The 22190-nt window shown below is 30.9% G+C and overlaps 4 protein-coding genes across 9 annotated transcripts in view; all 4 read right to left on the bottom strand.

Moving 5' to 3' along the window:
* Positions 1-2494: 2494 nt before the first annotated feature.
* On the bottom strand, positions 2495-9502 carry pre-mod(mdg4)-G. The gene is made up of 4 exons (XM_067768137.1): positions 9475-9502; positions 9384-9410; positions 7354-7469; positions 2495-7279 (listed from the first exon to the last, which is right to left on the bottom strand). The coding sequence occupies exons 1-4, from the start codon at positions 9500-9502 to the stop codon at positions 7100-7102; spliced, it is 351 nt and encodes a 116-aa protein (XP_067624238.1). The 3' UTR covers positions 2495-7099.
* Positions 9475-11325, bottom strand: pre-mod(mdg4)-I. Its single transcript, XM_067762467.1, has 3 exons — positions 11194-11325; positions 9892-10037; positions 9475-9813 (listed from the first exon to the last, which is right to left on the bottom strand). The coding sequence occupies exons 1-3, from the start codon at positions 11195-11197 to the stop codon at positions 9574-9576; spliced, it is 390 nt and encodes a 129-aa protein (XP_067618568.1). The 5' UTR covers positions 11198-11325; the 3' UTR covers positions 9475-9573.
* A 3076-nt stretch (positions 11326-14401) lies between these two features.
* pre-mod(mdg4)-J lies at positions 14402-14685 on the bottom strand (the record flags this gene model as incomplete). Its single annotated transcript, XM_067768128.1, has 1 exon — positions 14402-14685. A coding segment is annotated over one exon (273 nt), but the record flags the coding sequence as incomplete, so codon positions are not given.
* A 1099-nt stretch (positions 14686-15784) lies between these two features.
* LOC137237975 (FLYWCH-type zinc finger-containing protein 1-like) overlaps positions 15785-22190 on the bottom strand; it is a 98490-nt gene continuing 92084 nt past the window's right edge. For all 6 annotated transcript variants that reach the window (XM_067762459.1, XM_067762457.1, XM_067762461.1 and 3 more), the window contains one exon: positions 15785-17372. In XM_067762459.1, the coding sequence (XP_067618560.1) occupies positions 16816-17372 (557 nt within the window). In that variant the 3' untranslated portion in view covers positions 15785-16815. The remainder of the gene's footprint in view (positions 17373-22190) is intronic.

Below are 22190 nucleotides of genomic sequence, written 5' to 3'. Positions count from 1 at the left end.
AAATCATGAAAAAATGTTTAAAATTAAAGCTAAAATTAAACATATAAGTAAAGTTTAATGAGTGTCTACACCTTTTCCAGTTTAAGTTCAGAAAATTAAAATTCAAGTTCAGAATTTCAAATTCAGTTCAGAAAATTACAATTCAAGTTCAGAAATTCCAATTTAAGTTCAGAAAATTACAATTGAAGTTCAGAAAAATACAATTCAAGTTCAGAAATTCCCATTTAAATTCAGAAAATTACAATTCAAGTTCAGAAAAATGCATTTCAAGTTCAGAAAATTACAATTCAAGTTCGGAAAATTACAATTCAAGTTCAGAAAGTTTGTCAAGAATTTTTTCTTTCATACAATGGCAATTAATGTATGTAAGGTGGTAAATGTTAGCGCTAATAATTTGATACAAGGATATGAAGGCCTACTACATATCTGTTAAGGAAGCATTGGACTTCTTAACTCACTTAAATCAATAGCAAAAAAAACCGTTTCCTCTCTTCTCTTTCCTCCTCTCATAAGAGGTCAATTACAAGGACATCCAGCTATATTCTACATAAAGGTCACAAGCACATTGATCTGCATTGATGACGAAATCAACGGAGCGTTCACAATCCCGCAAGTAACGTATAACGTGCACAGATCTAGTCTTCTTCCACCTCCCTATCGCAACTCTGTGGAGTTCTCCCAGTCCACTCATCTTCATGGCCGGAGCGTCCTCATGCTCTTGTTGCAAAGAGTTATCGTCCGTTTTATTTCTTAGCTCGGGATGTGGAATAAACTTGGGGTAAAGTATATCCAAGCCACCATTGTCAATGATGCATCAACACTTCCGCAAATAACATGTAAGTATTACATTACGTAGTATGAATTGAAATAATTTTTAAATAATAACACCTTACTTATAAATTTCTGAATCTGAATTGTAATTTTCGGAACTTGAAATGCAATTTTCTGAACTTGAATTGAAATTTTCTGAACTTAAACTGGAAAGGGTGTAGATGTTCATATAATAATATTTATAAAGTTATTATATATTAAAAGAACCATACACACTGGCGGGTGTGTTATTTGGACCCTGCTAATGCTAGTTTTCGAACAACTTTTTATTATTATTTTTGCTGTTCGAAATTTGGTTTAAGATGCACTCAATTCACTACCCGAGGACAAATTTCTAATAGCCAATATAATATTACAGAGCTATCCCAAAAAGTACCTTTGACAGGGTCAAAATAGCTATACATCAGACAGTAATTTTAAATCTTTTCAGCTTTCCCTCTTTAATAAATATACAATTTTTTTTTAATTCTAGTAAAATCGTTTAAAAAATAATTAAATTATTTATTGTGAAAAGTGAACAGACGATTAAATTAATTAAGAAATAAAAAACCATTTTACAAAAAACGGTTGACACAAAGGTTAATTATAAAATGTACAAAAACGCTATTTTTCGATTTCTCAACAACTCTTTTCTTGAAGAGTTTACGTGATTTCAAGTTTTTTTAGCCTGCATTCTTGTTTAGCGTAAATGTGAAATTTCTAGGGCCATCTTGCTTTTAAGCAACTACATATTTGAAAGTTACAAAAAAATATAAAACTTAAAACACATTTTCGACCTATTGCATAGTTGTTTTAATTGCTAATATTTCAACAAATTATGTCAACTTTAAATTGGAAGATTTCTCTAATCCAACAAAAATTTGCTTATATGATAACCCCTTATTCATAAAATACAAAATTTTTATAAAGATTTTTGAAATGACACTTCCATTAAAATTTTTAATTATAACAACTTTATAAACCTATTTTATTTGTATTATACATATATTCAGTTAAAATTCATTTTAAAAGAAAATAAATCGTTAAATATACAAAAAACTTAAAATTACTTACAATTTAAAATAAAACTTAAAGCAATGCATGGTATTTATCAAATTAATTCTCGCAATTAAACTTATTAAATTTTTTCACCAGCCAGTGGTAGCCTTCAACTTTTCGTATGAGTATTATTAACGTATTTAGCTTATCCATTCAACTTTAGCCTATCAACAACTTTAGCTTCCTAGGTTTCGTTTATTCCTCCTTTGTAATCGCGTGATTGTGCACACCTTTGATTATACAATGCGTAGGCGTATCAAAGGACGTTATTGCTCGCGCCCTACAATTACTATGCCACTTTGTACACTTCCAATAAACTTTTGTACCATAAATGTTATTTTTTATAAAACGATGTCCCTCATAGAATAACAATTTATTTCCACGCGATGTTGTATGGTATTTAATTTGACCCCAATCTTCTAGCGGACGACTATCTAGAAATGCTGGTTTACGCTTTGATAAGCCTGTCTTAATTCTAATTATTTGCTTATCAGAATATGTGCCAACAGCCGAACATTTGGAATCATTTATAGATTTAAGTAATGGTAGAAAACTTTCATCGGTACATGGAATTTGGAAATTGCAATTTGTTATGCTATATTGGAAACTCCTCATGGTAGCACCTGGAATAAAAATAAAAAAATAAATTGAAAAAGTAGAAAAAACATTACCAAAGGTAAAATATATAGCGCTTCATAATCGACTATTCGAATAATCGACTAGTCGATTAACAAGAGTAGTTTAGTTAGAAATTTTGTATCACTAATCGAATAGTTGTCTGCATTCGACCCGAATGACTGATACGAATATTCGAGTAGTGGATTTTTATAATTTTTCTATGAGTTCTGCGATTCGTAAACACGTTCTGAAGTTATTGTAAGCCATCTGCAGCTCACAAATTTTGCGTTTCGCTTCTTTGGCATCCTCGAAACTAGAAAAGAAATTCTACTGTTATTGGAAACGCATTTTGCTGCAAAAAAAATTTGTTTTCTAAATGACAGTTAGTCAATAGCATGCTATGTTGAAGTCGAATAACAGCGAATTTACTTTTAATCTGTGTAAAAAATGCTACGCGAATAATCGACTGGTCGATTATCGAATAATCGAATGTAAACTAGGATTTTGGTACACAGGCATGATTGATAAAGTTTAAAGTTAGCTTTTTAATTATTTGAATCAATAACAAAAGTTATGATTTGAATACCATTTATTTTTTAAGTCCAAAATAAACATTAAATTTTGAATCATAATTTATAGGCCAAAAATACAGCACAGTAGAATTTTACTTGTATTTTTACGGTTTAATGAATCATAATTTAAAGGCAAAAATACGCAACGGTAAAATTTTACTTTTATTTTTACGGTCAAATGTACAAACTAAATTTTGAATTTTATTTTGTGGGTCAAAAATTGAAAAACAGAATTCGACTTCAAGTTTTCTTGTCTAATATAAAATCCACAATGTGGTTTTGATTTTTATAAATTTTTTTTATAAAAAAAAAACAAAAAAAGGTAAAGAAAAATGCAAAACAAAGTTATGTACCTGACTTTCTGGACGAATGGGGTTAGCCAAAAATAAAACCCAAAATTTGACTTTGATATTTTTAGTTAAAATAAAACTTGAAATGTGAATGTTATGTTTCAGCTAAATATAAAAGATAAAAGTTTAATTTTATTTAATAGAAATATAAAAACTAAAACAATTTAATTCACAATTTTTATACCTATATAAAAAATAAAAATTTACTTGCGTATTTTGATAAATATTAATTTCATAAATTTTTCAGACAAATATAAAAGTTAAAATTTGACTTTAACTTTCTCAATCCATAATAAAATTTTCAATTAAAAATAAAAGCTAACATTTTACTTTTATTTTTTCTACCAAAACTTGCCTCGCTAATTAAATACATAGAAATAATACTGAAAAATACTGAACATCTAAAAATCCAATTTTACTAAAATCTGTTAAGCGCGCCTTAAAATATTCCAAACAATTTGGATTAAAAACATATAGTATACATATGTACCCAATTGTATCTAAAAAAAGATTAGCAACACAAAATGCAATACTAAGAGACAATTTACAAAACGTGCAGAGGGGCATTCATATGGCTGAGTGGATAGATGTCTCTGATTTTGCACGAGTATGAGAAGAATTCGAGTCCAAAACTCAGCTCCAGAAAAGCTGCTGATGTGAAAGTGAAATTCAGAAATATGTCCTAGTAACCATCGCCGTGTGCAAATTTTGTAATTTTTCTCTAATATCAAACAATATTGAAAGTTAATTTTGACAAGGATACATTCAGATAAAAGTAACACTAAAGTTAACATTTTTTTTTACGTTTAGCAAGTGTATACAGGTTTGCGTAGTAAAAAAATCACATTTTGATTTATTTTATAAATTATTTGTTTATGCCCCTATTGAGTTTTTAGACACACACTTCATACATCTAATAGCTTTAATAATAATATAATAATAACACTCTACTTCAAAATCAATTTTCGTTTGTGCATTGCAGCAAATTAGTTATTTTGTAGAGAGCGAGCCATAAGCAAATGTGTTTTCTCTGTTTTTCGAAGGTAGTATCCAAAACATAGATATTAGCTTTATAAGCATATACATTATATTCATTTATTGTATTTAAAAACTAAAAAAAAATGAGTGTGGTCTGCCCAATTTTCTGATTTGTGTGGTATAATTATTTCAAGCTTATATAAAACGTATTACAAGGGATCAAAAGCCAATCTTTGAAAAAATTATAAGCGCTAAATTACAAAGTCGCAAAAAAGTGGTGGATCTGGTAATGCGGTACATGTACGCGCTTGCATTTTGATGTGCTGAAGACGAATACGTTACCAGAATTGGCCTACCTAATCATTCTCAATCGCCAGGGATTGTATTCCGTTTTCTCAGGTTAGGGCGAACCACTGCCCCTTAGACCAATTCTGAAAACTGAATTGAATTCAGCGCATACAATTGCATGGATTTATATTCTTCGCATTATCAGATCACTCAACTCTTATAATATCTGGGCCCGCATCGTGTTATACGATCCGTGATCGAATTCAATTTTATTTAGCACTGAAATGGTGATTGGGATCGAGAAATAGAAGTCCAGTTCAGGATATTCTGTCGAAGATTATTTTATCAATATTGAATAGCACATCGCAACTGTCAACACAAAACAAAATGTGGAAAGAAAAACTTTAAATCAAAAACGTGTCTAACGAGCCAGGGTTATATTTGCTATAGCAACGTTCCCAACGTCAAATGCTCAAAAATCTGAACTCCCTTAATGTATTATCATGTTTACGAATAGCTTAACAAATTCATATTTGAGGGGTTTCATATCAAAACGCAATAAGTGCGGTCTGAATTTGTAGTGAGAAATTACATTTATTGATTACATTTTCTTAATGTTCTCTTAAGTGTTCGATTGTAATTATTGCGCTTTGATATGGAGTACCTCATTTATGGTTTTAGTGAAATTAGATTTCGAGACGTAATCTAATAATACGATACGGGCCCTGTGACGTAAGCTTATAAAGAATAAAATTTACATATATAAACACAAAAATTAAGATGTACATTATAGTGGGTACATTTTCAAATTTCGAAAGAAACGAAATTCGAAAGTTATAGAAGTGTTTAAAAATCTGCAAGAATATTTCGTCAAGAATAAAAATAATAATTTTTTCATAAACCTAAATTCCAGGATTCAAATAGAGAAAGAATTTGTTTGAAAACGTCCTATCTTAGCATATATTCAAAATTTTTTTTTTAAAGTTTCAAGACTGTGTTTCGGCAAGCCGAAATAGTCAAATATCAGCAGTCTATATTTTTTAATTTTTTTCATTTTTATTATAAAAATTGTGTTGTCCATTATTGCGCAAAACGAAAAAATACGGTTGAATACGGTAACTTAGATCTATAACTCAAATGCTATTTGAAGTTTAAAATTCGGTGCATTTAGTTTTGTATATGTATGACAGCAAATTATCACCACCTACATAGTGGAAGATCACGACCCCTCACACGTAACGATTTTGTTAGAAACTTATTACTATAAATATTTCAAAATAAATTCAATTCTCTTTAGCTGAGATATTGGAACGAGTTCTGAAATATAGTTTTCTGAGGTAAAGCGTTTATGAAAAAAAAATCTGATGAAGCTTTTCTCCACCAAATTTTGCTATAGACGAATTTCATATCAAAACCTATAAAAAAAGACACATTTTGAACCCGACCCCCTCAGATTTTGATTAGGTACACTTCACCTATACAAACACCACCTCGTTTTTAGAAATTGCATTTTTTAAAAATTGTGGGCGTGGCAAGGTGTCAAAGTTGTGCAAAATGCGTGATAAATGACAGTAATAGCTACTTTTGAGCTGTGATAACTACGGAATGGCTCAACCGATTTCAAAGATCTTGGTACCATTGGAAAGGTATTCAGAAATTTCGAAAACATACACTGCAAAAAAAGTTTAATACACTAAAAAGCGTTTTTGATTGTTTTTAAATGCTCGATCTTTGTAATTTTTTCAAAGTTTAGTTTTTAAAAAACTTAAAAAATGCCTATTTGCATACCTTTCTAATGGTGCCAAGATCTTGGAAATCGGTTGAGCCATTCCGTAGTTATCACAGCTCAAAAGTACCATAATATCAAAAATAAAGAGATGCATTTACTTAAAATTAAAAAAAAAAACGAAAAATACGCTATTTTAGTTTTTGGAAATATTAAAGACCTTTTTTAAAAAAATTTATTTTATTTTAAAACGCTTGGCCTTTGAAGTTTTTACCAAGTTTAAAATTTTATTTTAGAAAAAAAATGTTTCAGTGCATAAAAAATTGTTTACAGTGTATGTTTTCAAAAGCCGATCTGAATACCTTTCCAATGGTACCAAGATCTTTGAAATTGGTTGAGCCATTCCGTAGTTATCATAGCTCAAATGTACCTATTACCCTAATTTTTCACGCATTTTTCACAACTTTGACACCTTGCCACGCCCACAATTTTTCAAAAATGTAATTTCTAAAATGGAGGTTGTGTTTGTATAGGTAAAGTGTACCTGTATGCAAAATTTCATCAAAATCTGCATATCAGCTTTGATATGAAATTCATCTATAGAGCATTGTTGAAAATAATTGGAATGGCAGTATGAGTACGGAGCCATCAGTTCTAGTAACTATGTAACTACGTATAGAAATAATGTAACAATCAATCTAAATGTTAGAGCCACGCAGCGGCATCAAGTCTTTTAACAAAAGTTCCGTGCGTCGCAAACCAGCCTCATTTCGTGGATATTTGCGTGTATGATTGTGTTCGAATGTACGATGCAATATACGTTCCGTGCCATGCTTATCACGCGCAGTTACTACTCTCGCGCGACACCACGTTACATCCTGCAAGAAGCAAATGATATGCATTATTGTTTTTTAAAAAAAATTTTTGATAAATTTGAAAAGTCTTAAATAACCTTTCTTGAACAAATCCAGTATGTACGCGTGCTTGATTTACGATTCTTTACAAATTTTTGATTACCATACACGAGTACAGTGCAACCACGTTGGCCTGTGCTGAAAGTAGCGATTTCTGGAAAAAGTTTTTACAACAATGATAGATCAGTAAACAAAAAAAGGAGCGCTTGTTGCAGTTAGTAACTCGAGTATCCGATTTCTTGAATTTGTTCGAGAAAAAATTTCTTCGGCTTCGCGCGTTATTTTCGAAATACCAGTAAGGCTCGTGAGCTTGTCAACATTCAATTTAGTTGCTGCATTGGCAGTATTAGATATACATATGTATTCGACTAAATTGAATGTTGGACGGCTTTTGAGTATTTCGAGATTTGAAAATATCGCCAGAAGCCGAGTTCTCGATTATGGAATCGTAAAAGCAAAACTTATAAACACATCCGGAAAGGTGCGGTAAAAAAATTAAACGGAAGCGAAAGCTGGACTTATCAGGCTAACTTCGAAAAACTGGGGAAAACTTTTTTGCTTATGGATCAAATTCAAAAAAAAAAAAAAATTGGTTTGGTTTAGTTTACAGTGCAATGATTAAGGGGTTTGGTCAATTAAAAAAAAAAAAAAACAAATTATTATGCACATTTTCCTCTAATACATAAACAATTGAATATCTGTTAATTTTAAAACATACTAGCTTTACCAGGCGCACGTTGTAACGCCCGAGATTGAATGGATGTTGCGTTATTTTTTCTGTTTTGTTTGTTGATAATTTAATTTATTGTTCTGTAAATTGAATTGAATTTTGTACGCATATTTGGTGAAATTTTATGTTAAAACATTTTATTCTTGTATCTTATTTTATATTATTGTATTGCTTTTACCGCTGATGATTGTTGCTTTGATTACATTCCGAAGATTTTGTTAACATGATCATTTTTGGGAGCTAAAATAGTTCTTTTGCATAGCCAAAAAAAACAAAAACATTTAAATTTAAAATTCTTAATTCTGAAATATGAAAAACTTTCGTCTTGATCGAAGGAACCTCGAGCCAAAATTTGGTGATGATCGAAGTATAGCAAACACGTTTTCATAGGGAACACTCACACAGAATTTGATTTTTATAGATGTAGATAGACTGAAGCTAAACAATTTTTTTAACAGCGGCAGATTACTAAACGTCCAAAAGGCATAACAGCTAAACTCAACAATGCAGTCAAACTTTAGGTGTTAAAATAACTTAAGTTTGTACGGCAGCCATAGTTTTTCCCAATTCCACATTTTACTGGAGGTTTTTCCCAATTCCATATTTTCTTAGTGGTGTTAAGGATTGACCTCAAATAACTCCTTACTGAATTTCAATGTTCTGGCATGTATACCTTCAAAGTTATGCAGTACCAAAGATTCCATTTGAATGGGAGGTTCCACGCCCCCTTTTTCCCAATTCCGCATTTTCTTGGTGGTGTTGGGGATTGACCGCATATAACTCCTTACTGAATTTCAATGTTCTGGCATGTATACCTTCAAAGTTATGCAGTACCAAAGATTCCATTTGAATGGGAGGTTCCACGCCCCCTTTTTCCCAATTCCGCATTTTCTTGGTGGTGTTGGGGATTGACCGCATATAACTCCTTACTGAATTTCAATGTTCTGGCATGTATACCTTCAAAGTTATGCAGTACCAAAGATTCCATTTGAATGGGAGGTTCCACGCCCCCTTTTTCCCAATTCCGCCTTTTCTTGGTGGTGTTAGGGATTGACCTCATATAACTCCTTACTGAATTTCAATGTTCTGGCATGTATACCTTCAAAGGTATGCAGTACCAAAGATTCCATCTGTATGGGAGGTGCCACGCCCCTTTTATATATCGATTATTTTTAGCCTAAAACCTTCCCGTTGACCGAAGGAACCCATAACCAAAGTTTGGTGATGAGTGATATGTGGGAAATACGTTTCCATAGCGAACACACACACACAGAATTTGATTTATATATATATATATATATATGGCTAAACCGACTTGGGATTTCAAAATCAACTAACCATCATCTCTCCTTCCTGTATCTTTCCTAAAAATTTCATGGCAATCTGTCGAGCCGTTCTCGAGTTATGGAGTAACAATCAAAATGTGCACTTCTTTTTATATATATTGATATATTCATCAAGTCTTTTTATCATTTTTTTTTTTTATTTAAAATACTTTATGCTTATCGACGAACTTATCGCAGCATCATCACGTATTAGTTGAGGCCCTTCGAATCTGTCCTGATATATCTGTATTAAGCTGTACTTGCGCGCATTTATTTGTGGGTTGTGTAAGCGTGAAAAATGTATTCGGTGTTTGCTCTATGGATGATTTACGTTTTTTGCGTTCCACTATTTGTGCGTGATTATGTCGATATGATTCCAACACAATTTGCTCTACACCATCAACAACGTCAGTAACTAGGCGTGCATTACATTTTGTACTGCCCTGTGCATAGAGATGCAATATTTATACATTATATCTAAAAAATATATACAATAAAACTTTGAAAACACTTTTGTGTACCTTTTTTGCACATATCCAATAGGTTTTCACACCACTGCGCCGATTTTTTACATAATTGTAACCTTGGAATGCTAGCAAAGTACAACCACGCTGTCCAATTACGAAAGAGAGCAAACTTTCTCGAACGCCCGTGTCGAAAAGCTCATCTGAAAATAAGATATAAAAAAAATGAATACGCTTTAATGAAAACGAAGCCTATATACAATATATGTGTGTGTATTGCTCGCTTCAGACTTTATATAGTACACACATGAGACTAACAGTCAAGTTGGGCAATAAACTAAATTTTATGTTTTGAACGAAAATTTTCTTATTTTCATCTCATTTTTGGAAAATTTTTTTTAATGTATCTATCTATTCTATTTTCTCATTTATTATTATTTTTTTTTTTTTCACTAACTAAATTTTTATGATTATTTTTTGAAATGTATGTTTAATAATTAAGTTTTGATTTTTTTATTGTTTCTTTCATTTTATTTCATTTTATTTCCTTTTAGATATTTTTTTATTATTATTTATTATTTGATTTATAATTATTCTATCATTTTATTTTATTTATTTTTTTCACTTTTATCCTTTGTCTAATTTTCTAAATTTTTTTAATATTTCTTTATTTTTTATTATTTTTTTAATTATTCATTTTTTTTATTTAATTTTTTATATATTTTTTTTTATTCATATTTAATTTTTTAAATTATTATTTTTTTATCCGTTATTCTATTATTATTTTAATATTTTTTTTTAAATTTTGTTTTATTTTTTTATACTTTCTTATTATTTCGTATCTTTTTTATTTTCTTTAATTTTCTTTTTTACTTTTTTTGCTTGTATTTATTTTTTGTTAATTCTACTTTTTAATGAACTTCTCATAAAAGGTTTAAGAAAGTTTTGTGATATCCTGCTTTGAAATTTAATAAACTTTGAAAGTTTGAATTTTTTATTAATTTTTACAAAGTTAACGTCTCTAAAAAAACTTAGTAAACTACATATAAAATAGAATTTACATAATAAGTTTTCACAAGTTTTCAAAGTATATGTATTTGTGTATATTGGAACGATTTTCCGTGACCCCATATCAAATTTGGGTCGTTCGAATGAAAATTACTTGAAAATTACACTGACGATGGCGCAACGCTGAACACGGTTTTTCTTCAAACCGTATTTGAAAAGATATGACGGAAAATCGCTTGGGACAAATCAACAAAACAAAACGAATCTGTATGCATTGCACTGAAATTTAATAGGCATGGGGGGATACCAAAATAAACTAGATTGTCTTTTTTTAATTTTACGAATACTTACACATGTATAACGTTTTCGAATATGCGAACGATTGAGCTTGATGAAGTAAAAGCTGATACAATAAAAGAAAGTGGGCTAAAAATCTGCAGACCGAAAAAACTAAGCGAAATTTGAAATATTTGAAAATTATAATTGAAATAAAATTAAATTTCACCAGGTAAATAAACAAATTCTATGATAAAATTTAAAGGACTGTGTACCAAAAACTAAATTATAAGTATTATTTTAAAAAAGTTTCAAAATAAGATCAAATTTTCAAATATCTTAACATTTTTTTTTTACTTTGATGTTATTTGATAAAAACTTATAAACACATATAAAAAATTGTCAAACATTTCAATATTGGAAAAAATATATGAAACATTGATTTCATTTTGACTATGACGGCATTAATTCACAATTACGTGTAGTCTAGTTTGTTAACCCAGTGGTGCACAACGCTGGCATAGATCCGAATGCAAACGCTACTTTTTTGTAGAAGCGTCTGTTTTCGTGGATAATGTTTGAGCATACAGTTAACGCATGCGATTTTTACTGTTTTACTGAATCTTTGTCGATGCGCTCACACGACATGTAGGTGAACTCCGAATAGCTTTCCGAAGCCTAAGCTAAGGTAACCTAACCGTGTTGATGACTTTCCCACCCTCCAACCCCCTGGTATCTCTCTCTTTGTTTTAGTTTCACGAATAGACGAGAAATAACACGTGTTGTCAACCATAACATGCTCAGCGCATTCCTTTTGTTTTAGGTTGGCAATTCGCATGATTGGTTAAATTTTGCGGAGGTAACCAAAAAAAGAAGAAATTGTTTTATGTTTTTCTATGTCTAAACATCTGTGATCACAGTATGAGGGAATCCTGAATATAAGCGTAAGCGTACGCGCAGACTTTGTAAGAGATATGCCAATATGGGATCTAGATGTACAATGTAAATGCACGCGTAGTGTGTTACATTGGTATATGTACCGTATGAAGTACTAGAGTATGTGTAAGCGTATGCGTACTGTGTAATATTGGCATGGTATGTTGTATCAAGTAATAAAGAATGCGAACGTAAGTTTCACTATATTGTAGCGTAATGTGGTAGCATGGTACGTGGTAGTGTTGGTATGAACGAAACCACACAGCACCTACATATATATTAGTGTCTCCGATTTATTACAGTTTTTGTACATGTAATTGCAAGAGATGTATACACTGCCGTTATGTCAAAGAGTATATATTTGTCAAGAGGCGTCACTCGATACTTTGTTGTTGTCAAAGCAACCCTGTCATGTCGAATGTGATTCTCAAGGAAGTTTTGTTTAGTTTTTTTTAATTGAATCCTATATAGTTATGCGGTAAAGTGACTTTGCATAATTACGATTTTTGGAAAGAGAATTAATTAATTAATTTAATACAATCAGTAAAATAAACACAAATACCCCACGAAAATGTATAGAAAGCGTTTTTATAAATACATCTGATAAAAAAAACCAACGACTACCTTGAGAAAACATCGAGTAATTTGCTTTGGCAACAACAAAAGTATCGAGTGACGCCTCTTGACAAATATATACTCTTTGGTTATGTTGGAAATAAAGAGCCAGAGAAATTAAGGCTCAGACTTGGTTAGGCTGTAAAGTTTAAGTTAAAATTTGTTTGTTTTTAGGGATTTGTTGGTTGTAACATATTTGCAATTATTTGTTTAGATTTATATGAAGTAACAAAGTTCTTGTCACACTTATGCTGCTGCAATCACAAAAATTTTATAGGCTGTCTTGTTTTGATTTCGAATTCAAAACACATTGCGAGCATTTTCTATTAGCAATATAGGAGTATTACATATATGAATAAAATAAACTAAAATAAAACAAGAAAAATAAAGTAAAAATAAATAAAATAAAGCATAATAAAATAATATAAAAAAAAATAAAATAAAATAAAATGTATTTAAATCTTTGAATTATCCGTTTGTCATCAAAAAGTCGTCGAAAAATTACCGATATTTCATAAATTTTTTATCGATTTGATATATGGCTGTTCAATTTCTTATCGGAAATGTTATCGGAAAGTTATCGATTTGCTATCAAAAAGTTATTGCTTACCGAAAAGTTATCGATATATTTTTTAAGATACCATTTTTTTTTTTAGGAAATTTATTGATTTGTTATCCAAATGTTATCAAAAGAAGATTTTTTATCAAAAATGTACCGTATGTGTGTATGTAAAATAAACCCATAAAAAGCCTACGACTTGTCTGTAACAAGCCGATAACAAAGTAATAAGGAGACGATAGTTATTGTTATAAGCTCTTCTCAAAAATCCCGAAACTTTTTGTTTCTGGTAAAGTGATCTCTATTTATTTTAACTTTAACCCCTGTGCGAGCTCTAGTTAACTTAAAACAATATTTTCCTAGAAGTTATATATGTTTAGACATCAAACTTTATGAGTACTATGTACTCACGATTTTTTATCTCAATATTTAAGCAAACCTCAACTCAAATATGTATACTTCCATTTCTTTCAATCTCCTTCCAAAAATCACATTTGCATAAGGTGCACATGGATAAATGCGAGACAATTGAAAATGTCCCTCATGGAAAACATTTTTTTAATTTCCGGCGAGTTACCCGCCACTCGTAGTAGACTGGTGGCTCTTATTATATTTATCCTCTTTGGTACCGTGAGGAAAAATTGTGTAGCATCAATGAGGATAGATTAAAATAAGAGCCACCAGTTTGCTACGAGTGGCGAGTAACTCGCTGGAATACAAAAAATTCATGTCAAACGTTTCCCATGAGGGAGTTTTGTTTAATTGCTCCTATTCATTCGTGCGAATTAGTAACCTTGTGCAATTATGATTTTTGGAAAGAGAATTACTTAAGTAATTAAAAACAATCATTAAAATAAACACAAATACTGCACGAAATGTATATAAGACATTCATACATGTCACCACAAAAAAAAACCAGCGACAACTTCATAAAAAACATCGAGCAATTGGCTACGAGTGGCAAACTGGCGTCTCGCATTTTAATATATCCTCTGTGGTGTTATTAACTAAAAATATAACAAAAGTATTTTTAAATATTTCACAAAAAAACACAAAAAAAAACAAAAAAAATAGAAACAGTTAATTCAAATTGTTGAAAATCATAGCCCTTTGAATACATTTCTTGCGTTTGTGTACGTTGGCGCTCAACGTATTAAATTTGAAAACTTTTCATTTTAAATTAGTTAGAATGGCGGATGATTATGTTGATCGCATTTAACTATGACATCGTGTCGGCCATCTTCGTCTATTGTAACAACGCGCGCCTTACATTTATGTATGCCTGCGCGTGCGCATGACCAATAAGTTTTGGCGCCCGAGGATTTATTTCGTGTGAAACTGAAATCGCCCACTTTTAGCTTTCGACTACCACGGAATCCTGTTATATACGAAAAATAACTGTGTGTATGGCCTGCAATGAAAGTAAGTAGAGCCGAAAAAACGAGAAAAATTAACGATTAGTACAAAAAATCTAGATAATGAATTTTATACGTAGTACATTCAAAAATTAAAAAAAATATATATATTTTTTTACAAAACAACAGACTTACTAGTTAAAAATTAAATAAACTGTTTATATGTAAAAAGTTGACTATGTATTGCTAAGCGGTATGTTTTTACTTATTTTGTTTAAATATATATATTTTATTGTTTTTTATTATCATCAATATATTTTTGTTTTATACACAGTACTATTATAGTTATTAAATTTACTAATATTAACGTACATAACTGTGAAAAATACTGCTTAAATTAAGCATTGAAAAATTAACACTGTTCGACAATGCAACAAAATAAACAAATGCTGTTCAAATGTATGTTAATATATACATTAGGGCGGGTCAAATTGTATGGGGGAAAAATGGGGAAAAAAACTTCAGGTGCATATCCAGTTTCTGAATCTATGGGTCATACTGAGTAATATTGTCCATGGGACCATAGGTCTGAAATGAATTTCGAGCCTCCCTAATTCTGTTAGAAAATTTTATATCGCAATCCGAATAGCGGCTCACAAATAAAATACATGAAAATAAATGTCAAATTCAAAATAAAAATAAAACTTTCTAACAAAATTAGGGAGGCTCGAAATTCATTTCAGATCTATGGTCCCATGGACAATATTACTCAGTATAACCCATAGATTCAGAAACTGGATGTGCCTTTTCAACAATAAATTTGAATTTGAATTGAAATACAATGTAGGTGTATGCCTTCTTTTATTATACGGAGTCAAAATACACACCATTCATCGTGAATGCGCTACTACACACTAACTCGTTCATTGTGCAAGAGTTTATGGAAAAAAACATCCCAACGTTGCTTCCCCAACCCTATCGCCCCGATATTGCACTCTGAGACTTTTTTCTATTATACAATATGAAGTTGCGCCTCAAGGAAAGTTAACGTGCTAAGTTCGGAGCACTACTAAGGTTGCTTCCAATCATGGGAGAAACGTTGTGTAGAGTTGGAGACTATTGTGAAGGTCGATAGTAAAATTTTTCATAAAACTTCATTTTCTTGTTTTTTTTTTATATAGATAAAACTCTGAGTTTAGGGTCCCTTAGTTTAGGGTCGCCAACATTGTTTTTAATTTTTTCAATGATTTCCTTTTTGACCCCTTATATAGTTTAGGTTAGCTGCCCTAATAAGGGGAGCTCACTTGGACAACATGAAGGTCCGTTGTGCTACCACATGGAATAAAATAACGGTAACGTAGATATAGCTACTTAGAGAATCGTTGGGTAGCAAGATAAAGCTGCGAATGATACCGATCTCAACTTTGGATAAATCCTCGGGAGATCCAAGTGAGTCGCGACCGAAGTACTTTCGCCTAGTTCTGTCAAAAGCTGTGAAATCAAGCATAAAGTGATTTGGTGATTCTACCTCATCATCCTCCATACAGCTGCAGCAGGACGGAGTTTCCAGTATATTGAGACGTACCGCATGGATACCCATGGGGCAGTGGCCTGTGAGAATTATTTCAGCAGGCCTTCTGCCATCCACTTTCGGCCAGAACGACCCCTTATATAAGCCTAAAAAGAAATAAAGTTATGTAAACCCCAAAAAGCGGCAAAATAAACCCAGCTGCTACCGCTGTCGATTTAGACAAATGGCAATTATCGTTGCCTTTGTTGATAGGGAGTTATTTGAACGTTTTCTAAGATAGGGCGTTTTCGAATTGGTAGCCGAGATAGGATGATATTCCACTCAGTAATCAATATGTAACCCATAGATTAACTATTGGCGACTTATTGTAGATAAGTGCATGTGTAAACGTGGTCTAACTTCGAAAAATAGTGAAAATACTTTTTGTATATGGATGAATCTTCAAAAAATTTGATTTGGTACAATACCCAGCCAAAAGTTGTACAGTTATATAATAGTGCAGAGTAAATCGAAAATTATGTTGGAATTCGCATAAGAAAAAATTTAATTAAGTTCAAATTAGAGTATGGTCCAATATTTCGGGGCTCTTGTGTACTTTGTGATAATTGTAATATATTATTCTTTACTTTTTTTTAAGAGCCTAATTTTAATTCGCAGTGTAAAACTAAAAAAAAATACGACTGTAGAGCTTCTAATAAAATTTAGTGCTGCATCGCTGAAACCCTTTCAATCGACGAAATCACATATACCGCCGTTTTAGTATCTGTGGACTCTGCAACATTCAATTTGCAATCAAAATCAGGAACAGTAACATGAGAAGTGTGCGTGCTCGCAGCAGCTGTTTGTGCACAAGCCGCAGAAGCGGCGGCAGCTGCCTTTAATGATCCATATTTACGTGCCTTTGTAATAACTTCATGATTGTGTTCACTATTTAATACAGTTAAGGTAGTTCCTTTTGTTTTGATACGTGCACGACAGCGCAGTACGGCAAATTGACTGCAACGCCAATAGGTGACATCTTCACGGCTGACATGTCGATTGAATGTATGCTGTTTGAGTACCAATTGCTTTGTGCCATATTTGCTTTCAACGAAAACGGGGCCCTGTCCATCGAACACTTGTTGTTGTGGTGGATGATCGTGTGGTTGTAATTGTTGAGCTTGCGTCGTCGGTTGTGGTGATGTTGGCTGTTGTCTTTCAATCGGAACATCAATAATATTTCTTTGTAAAAAGCCCACTTCCTCATAAATATCTTTATCTGTAAGTGAAATAATTAATATGTTATTGTTATTAATATATTAGTTGGGATATATGAAAATAAATTAAAATATAAAAAATATATATATATATATATATACATATTTACAAACAGTGGAAGACAATTTTTTAATTATTAGCAAAATAAATTTTTTTGCATAAAAAATATTTATTGGGAAATTTTAAAAATTTCTGCGCTAGGGATTTACAAAGCTGCAAAATAATGTAATTTTCATTAAAAAAAAAAAATTTTAAGTTTTATTATATGTTTGGGAAAAAATTTAAGCAACTCGATATTAGGATGGACAAGGCAACAGCTGTTCCGATCATACCTTGGAAATCTCTTCAAAGCCTTTTCTCACAGAATTGGTATTTAAACACGCACTCCTGTGATGCTCGGACTGTTTACAAACACATCCGATCATCACCACCTCTTGCTGTTATACAACTCTTTCTCTTGCCTCCAGCAGGACGTGGTGGTGATGGTCGGATGCTTTTGTAGTCAGCCCGATCATCTCAGGAGTGCGGCTTCAAATCCCACTCCCTTACAAGGTATGTTCGAAACAGTTGTAGCCTTGTTCGTCCTTAGGTGGAGTTGCTTAATTTTTTTCCCAAACATTTAATATACCAAAATTTCATATACCACTTTGCAATAACAACTTAAAAAGTTTGAATTGTTTTAATTGTTATTAAATAACTTTAACGTTATAGCTCGAAGAAAAATTTTATTTGTGTTGAGTATGAATTTTTTTTTTTTTTAATAACTTGTGAAATATTGAAACAACGTGACTTGAGGATAGACAAGGCGACAGCTCTTTCGATTACACACTCTTAATTTCTTCAAAGCCTTTTCTAGCAGGAGAGGAAATCGAACCCGCACTCCGTCGTTGGTTGAACCTAGATAGATAGATATATAATTAATTGAGGATCGCACTGCGACCATTGGTCTATTGTGCCCTCAGCTACTTCACAGCACCTCATCCAAGCCGACATCTCTGGTGAACCCTAGAAGTTCACCTGGCTTGAGGGATTTGATGTGAGAATGCTCTGGTCATGGTGGGCCCATAAACTTAGCCCTACGTCTTGAGATTGCGTCACACTTCAGGAGGATATAGTCCGCCGTCTCCGGTGATCGATCACAAATACGGCATGTGTTGTTCGATATTATACCCAGCTTTAATGTTTAATGGTTGAACCTTTGTTGTTGCGCAACTTTTCGCGATCGCCTTTTTTATAAATTTGTATGTTAGCTTGTAATCCTTGTAAGCCTTTAAGAACTGGTTTGCTTTGTTCTATTTATAGAAATACAAAGAATTAACCAATAATATATATGTATTTGTCTTATTAAGTTGGGATTGTACTCAGTGCTCTTAGTTAATAAAAAAATTGTTTCAAAAAAATGCTTGCATACATTAAAAGCAATGAGGACGCTTAATAATACAACAAAATTTGTTTTATTATTTCGAGTTTGTTCATATTAAATTTGCTAAAGAAATTCTCAAAATAAAAAAATTCTTGAACACGTTGTTGATTTCAACGATCATTTTTTTTATATATTTTTTAAATTTAAATTTAGATTTTTGAGTTTATGAAATTTTATTATGTATGAACTTATTAAAAAAAAAAAATAATGCTTTTGTTAAAAATTTAAATTTATTTTTACTTTCTATTAATTTTATGGTGTTTGAAGTGAACTTTTTAAATTATTTCTTAGCAAGTAAGGTTTTTCAAATAATATTTTCTCTTTTATTTTAGTGTTTAGCGAATTTACAATGTTTAGAAATATTTAAAAAATAACAGTAAAAACTGGATTTTTTTATTTTATTTTTGTCTAATAAATACAAAAGTTGTAACTTTTCAAAATTTACTTTTTTAAGCGGAATTATACGCTTTTGTGTTGAAAAATATTACGACAAAAATTATTTAAGCTTTTTCGTGATTTTATCAAAATTTTAAGGTTTTATTTTTATACTTTTTAAATCAGTGGTTTTTGAAAAAAGGTTTGACAGTTTCTCAAAATTTTCAATCGATTATTGTAATGTTATAATTTTTTTATTGCTTTTTTACATATATTTATCTGAGTTTCAAATATCCTTTTGAAAATTTTAAAATTTCACATTTATTTCATTATATTTTTCCTAGGTTTTTGAAATAACTTTTTTTTTTATACAAACATAGATGCATACATTTTATAACACAAAAAAAAAATTTATAAAGCATAAAGAGTTATAAAAAAAATCGGCGTTTAAATTGTATTTATTATAAATATTATGTGTGTCAACATGTTTTATTACGTTATTTTTTGATAATTTTAGAAAAAACTAAAAAAATTGTTTACGAAAAATGTTAACAAATAAGAAAAATTTTTGCGAAACAAATGTTTAGAAGATCTCAAAAAAAATTCATCAAATTTTAAAAGTTTAGACATTCTTTCCGATAAAAAACATTATACCGGTTTGTATGAAAGAATATCTAAAACTCTCTTCGAAACAAATATTGTCATAAATTTATGCTTATTCTAAAACTTTTGCTTGAAAAATTTCTCAAAAATTGTATCTACAATTTTTACAATGGTTTTAAAAATTGCTCTTTTACAATATTCGATTTTTTCCAATATGTTTTAGAAATTGGTTTGCATAGTTTACATTATAGCATTAACCAAATTAACTTTAAAAAAAATGTTATTCTTATCAATAATTTTTTTTTATGCTCTTAATTACTAAAATTTATGACTACTTAATTAAATAGTATTAATCTGAATTTTTTTTCTTCTTGTTAAATTTTTTTATTTATTTATTGAATTCCTAGTTAATTTATTATTATTGTTATTACATTAAAACCAATACAAAAAATTGCATCTAAATTTCTTTTATAATTGCTTTAGAGTACTTTGCCCGACAATCAGTTGTGTGCTTAGATCCAATTAGTATGACTCCACCTTTCAATTCGTCAATTGTTATGTAAGCTGGACAGCTTTGTGTAATGCAATGCCACTGGCTTCTGTATGCTCCGGAACGTAACATTTTATATTCTATACCATTCACAAGAATATATCTAAATTTATTTTTCGTTATAAATACAACTGAAATACAATAACATAAAATTCTAAATTATATAAGGTAAGTGGAAAGTGCTGAAAAGTTCAATACATTTTCGAAATAAAATAATACCGTTTTCACACAGAAGCTTAATCGAATCACAATTATATTTAATGAAATAATTAAGTTTCCCTTTTCATACAGGGTCCTTTGCTTCATTAAGCGAACATCTGTCAGCAGCCCCAAAAAAATTGCGTATTTACAAAAAATAGTTAAAATGAAAGCAGCCGTTTCCATCTTAACTATAAATACATTCAAAATAAAATTGATGTTGCGCCTAACCTCGCCTAATCTTTTGCAGCAAATGCAGCGAAAATTAAATTAGAATTTTTTCGTGTTTTTCTATTTTTCGTAAATTTTCGAAAATAATTTATTTTTGATTGCCATTTGTTACATTGACAATAAAAATCGAAGCACCAAGCTAAGCCGTCTGGATTTTTCACTCGATTTGGCATTCAATAAAGCAATAATGAGATAATTAAGAATTTGTATTTCGTATGGAAGATCGAGTGCAATTAGGGCTTTAATGTAGAAAACTTGACTAATTATTTCATTAAGCCTCTGTGTGAAATCGGTATAAAACTGTTATCAGAAAGCGTAAAATATGTCAAAAAAAATAACTGGCTCGTTATTTCGTCAATCGGTAGTTTTCTTGTGAGTGGGTAAATTTTATAAAATTTTTAAATTTCAATTTAAAAAAACAAAACATGTTAAAACAAAAATAAAAGTTATAATCGGACTCTAAGGGCCGTTTTCACCATCTTCAGTTAAGTTAGATTTTAACTAGAGGATAGCAATTCAAAAGAAAAGCTTCATTTGACATTTTCATTTTCACCAATTCAGGGTGACCCAACCCCGGTTAAATCGATAATTGTGAATAATTTGTTGAACAAATCGGGAAAATCTATTGTGAATACATGAAAACTAGCTAAACAGCTGACTTTTGATTACACTTTTTTGTTGCACTTAACCGAGACGCGGAGCTTCAGTTAGCATGGGGAAAACGAAAACTTCGATAACTTATAGATAAGTGACTAATTGAAGCTGCTGAAAACGGCCCTAAGAAATTCTGCCATCGAAAACCATCGTGTCATAGCAAAACTTTACGCTATTCAAAACTATTGTAAGCAATTAGCTTACTGCTTCTATTTCTTCAATGATTGCCGATAGCTAATAAAAAGGTATTTTGTAAAGGTAAATCAAGTGCCACCAATTTACTTGAATTCACAACGCTTATATCAAATGGATTAAGATAATGCATGCACACGGACGTTATTTTTACTGATTTAAGTAAAGCGTTTGACATATCATTAATAAATAGATATATCATTAATAAATAGCAAGAACACAATCGAACCTAATTGGCTACTTTGAGGAACCCCAGAGGATACATCTATGACATCGATGACGTATTTTTAAAAATCACTCTTTGGGTCCTGCGAAGAAGATAAGTCCGTGTTATTTTTACTGATTTAAGTAAATCGTTTGACAAAGTTTGTCACTAATCCAAAAACTTGACCAGCTTGGGTTTCAACCGAGTCTAACCCAGGCGGAAAAATACGTCATCGATGTCATAGATGTATCCTCTGGGGTTCCTCAAAGTAGCCAATTAGGTCCGATTGTGTTCTTGCTATTTATTAATGATATATCTACATACACCTTATAAAAACGCTTTAATTTAGGCTTGTTTACACTACAAATAAATCTTACCCCTAAGATAA

This window comes from Eurosta solidaginis, chromosome 1, assembly GCF_040869045.1.
Source record: "Eurosta solidaginis isolate ZX-2024a chromosome 1, ASM4086904v1, whole genome shotgun sequence".
In the NCBI taxonomy this organism is placed as follows: domain Eukaryota; kingdom Metazoa; phylum Arthropoda; class Insecta; order Diptera; family Tephritidae; genus Eurosta; species Eurosta solidaginis.
Note: the sequence above shows the minus strand (reverse complement) of the source record. Positions and strands in the feature narration are given on the sequence as shown.